Genomic DNA, 2,582 nt, shown 5'->3' with positions numbered 1-2,582 from the left:
TCGAGCTCAACCTAAAAACAAGGTTATCCAAATTGGGAGAAATTCTAAGCATTCGTAGAAGAGCAAATATATGATCTACATCATCAAAATCAAACTCAAATAACAAGAGAGTCCTCAAGTTGTTGAGGTATGTGGGGAACCTCTCTGCTTCAGTAGCAACAGACTTGAGGTAGTAAGTGTGCAGACCAAAATTACCAACTTCAGGCCAGCACTTGAGAAGATAGGTCATGTTTATCGGTTTATCTTGATTTGTTCCTGATGATGCAAGTATAACTGTTTTCAGCATCCGACAGTCCATGTAATGACCCAACTCAAGGGTTTTGGTTCTGTTGGTAAAGAATAATATTTGGGAAAGTTTTGGAGCATATATTTTCGAGTTAGGAAAACCAATACACAACTTAACTTGCAGAAACACAAGGTCTGGCATCCACAAGAAAGAAGAAGTTGCAACGTCTAAATGTAAGACGACTTTAAGTAGTGAAAGGTTTTTGAGCATGTGGAAACCCGTAAAGCTGCATGTTGGCCTGAAAATGCAGTTGAACAGCCTCAAACTTTCTAGTTTATTTATGCCGTACAGGCAGGAAGGCAATTTATAAGGAGCATTGTTGAGAATCAGACGATCCTTGTCTAGATTCTCAAGGGTGAGATCCATGATACCGTTTCTCGACAACAAAAGCAACCATTCATCAATAACTGAGTGCTGAGAAGAAGGTATTGATGAGATATTGACGAGGAATGTCTTAATGGCTCCACAATGTTGCAACAGAATTGTATTAATGACGTCTATTATTAATGGCTTGTTGTGGCAAAAGTCAGCAGAAAATACAAGCTTGGGAATTGAAACCCAAATATGTTTCCACGGTCTAGACAAAACACTCATTCTTGCCGCTTCTTCCACAGATAAGTGCTCCTGAATCTGGTGTTTAACATTAATAGGGAGATCTGTAAGTCTATCAAGTTCGTCCCTTTCAACTTTAAGTTTCTTAAAGCAGCTACTGATCATTGCCACTTCCAATTCTGAATAGCTGGAAAGAAAAAAAAAAGGTCAGAATATAAGATTATAAACATGCTTCAACCTCATGTCTACCACAATAATACCATGGGGCAATGAATCTAAGAGCCTGTTTGGATCAACTTGTTTTAAGTGTTTTAAGCCAAAAAGTTTGTTATGCACTTTTAAAGTGTTTGACTAAAATTAAAAGAAGTGTTTTTAAGCACTTGTTTTTAAGACAAAAATATAAAAATAAGCAAAATCTAACTTGTGGATTTAGCTTATAAACCAAAAGCTGAATAATTGTTAAACAACACAGGCAGACTTCAGACTTGGTATTTATTGAAATTTTAGTAGTTTTCACATAGTCGCAAAAAGGAACGCTGATGGACCACCGACGCTGGCATCACTATAGAAACCCAACCAAGATCCCGCCACTGTTACCACCAGATCCCCTGTCTTAATCCCCAAGCTTTTCCACCTCTTCCAACTGCTGACACCGCTGAATTGGGCAAAACCCACCCTCACAATAATTCCACAATCACCACCGTTCTAGCTCCAATTGCAGAATCTTCAACAAATTTTACAAAAAGTCCTAGCTGGTTCCAATCACGGAGGTGGGCTAACAAGAGTCAAACTACCTCACCGACCATAGGCAATTATTTCAGGAAAACCTACAGTGAGCTTCACAAAAGAAGAGGATGACCAACTTGCTGCTACATGTTGATTGACAAGTTTCCCAGAACTAGACCTGCTATAGATAGAATTCGAACAGATTTCAAATGATCTAATACCAGCTCGAGGAAAAGTGTGGATTGGAGCCTATAATTTACGGCATGTCTTCACTGATTTTGACCTAGAGGAGGACTATAGAAGTGTCTATAGTAGGAACTTCCTTACTATTTGTAACATACAAATGAAATTACTCACTTGGACAAAAGACTTCAAACCAGCGGTGGAAACTACCCTTGCGCCAGTTTGGATAAATCTACCGAATCTCAAATGGCACTACTTCAAATGTGATGCCCTTTGTAGGATAGTAGAGCCCATAGGAATCTCAATAATCGCTGATAAGGCTACACTCTCAAAGAGTAGACCAACTACTGCCAAGGTGAAAGTTGAGATCGATGTCACAAAACCACTCCGTAATGAAGTTGTGATGAAATTAAAACTACTTCGGGCAAGCTGAAAAAGATTATACGGAAGACTGAGTATGAAACTATTCCGGAGTACTGCAAACATTGTAAAATTCAGGAACATAGTGATCTGAAGTGTAGGATGGCACATCCTGAACTTAGGAAGTTACATGATGTTGTAGAAAAGGGGAACAAGGAAGTTGTAGCTCAAAATCCTCGAGAAGATAGAAACACCGCAAAAAATGCTATGCAAATAGATTCCAGTGGCGAGAAAGAGGATAAAAGTGCAAAAGGGAAGGAAGCAAATAAGGCAGGACACTCACAAACCATGGAAATTGAAACACATGAAGATACAGTAGGTTGGCAAACAGTGCCGAAAGGAAGAGGCAGAAACAGAACAAACAAGAGTACTAATGTATTTTATTTTATTTTTTGATGACAAGGGAAACCCGCAG

The 2,582-nt window shown here is 38.9% G+C and overlaps 1 protein-coding gene across 1 annotated transcript; it reads right to left on the bottom strand.

Annotated features, from left to right (window-relative positions):
* Positions 1-19: 19 nt before the first annotated feature.
* On the bottom strand, positions 20-1,829 carry LOC102588579 (F-box/FBD/LRR-repeat protein At1g13570-like; the record flags this gene model as incomplete). The annotated part of the gene is made up of 4 exons (XM_006368006.2): positions 1,825-1,829; positions 1,670-1,742; positions 1,356-1,543; positions 20-1,025 (listed from the first exon to the last, which is right to left on the bottom strand). Coding segments are annotated over exons 1-4 (1,272 nt in total), but the record flags the coding sequence as incomplete, so codon positions are not given.
* Positions 1,830-2,582: the final 753 nt, after the last annotated feature.

Source organism: Solanum tuberosum, unplaced genomic scaffold (assembly GCF_000226075.1).
Source record: "Solanum tuberosum cultivar DM 1-3 516 R44 unplaced genomic scaffold, SolTub_3.0 contig00331, whole genome shotgun sequence".
Classification (NCBI taxonomy): domain Eukaryota; kingdom Viridiplantae; phylum Streptophyta; class Magnoliopsida; order Solanales; family Solanaceae; genus Solanum; species Solanum tuberosum.
This window is presented reverse-complemented; position numbering and strand designations above follow the sequence as displayed.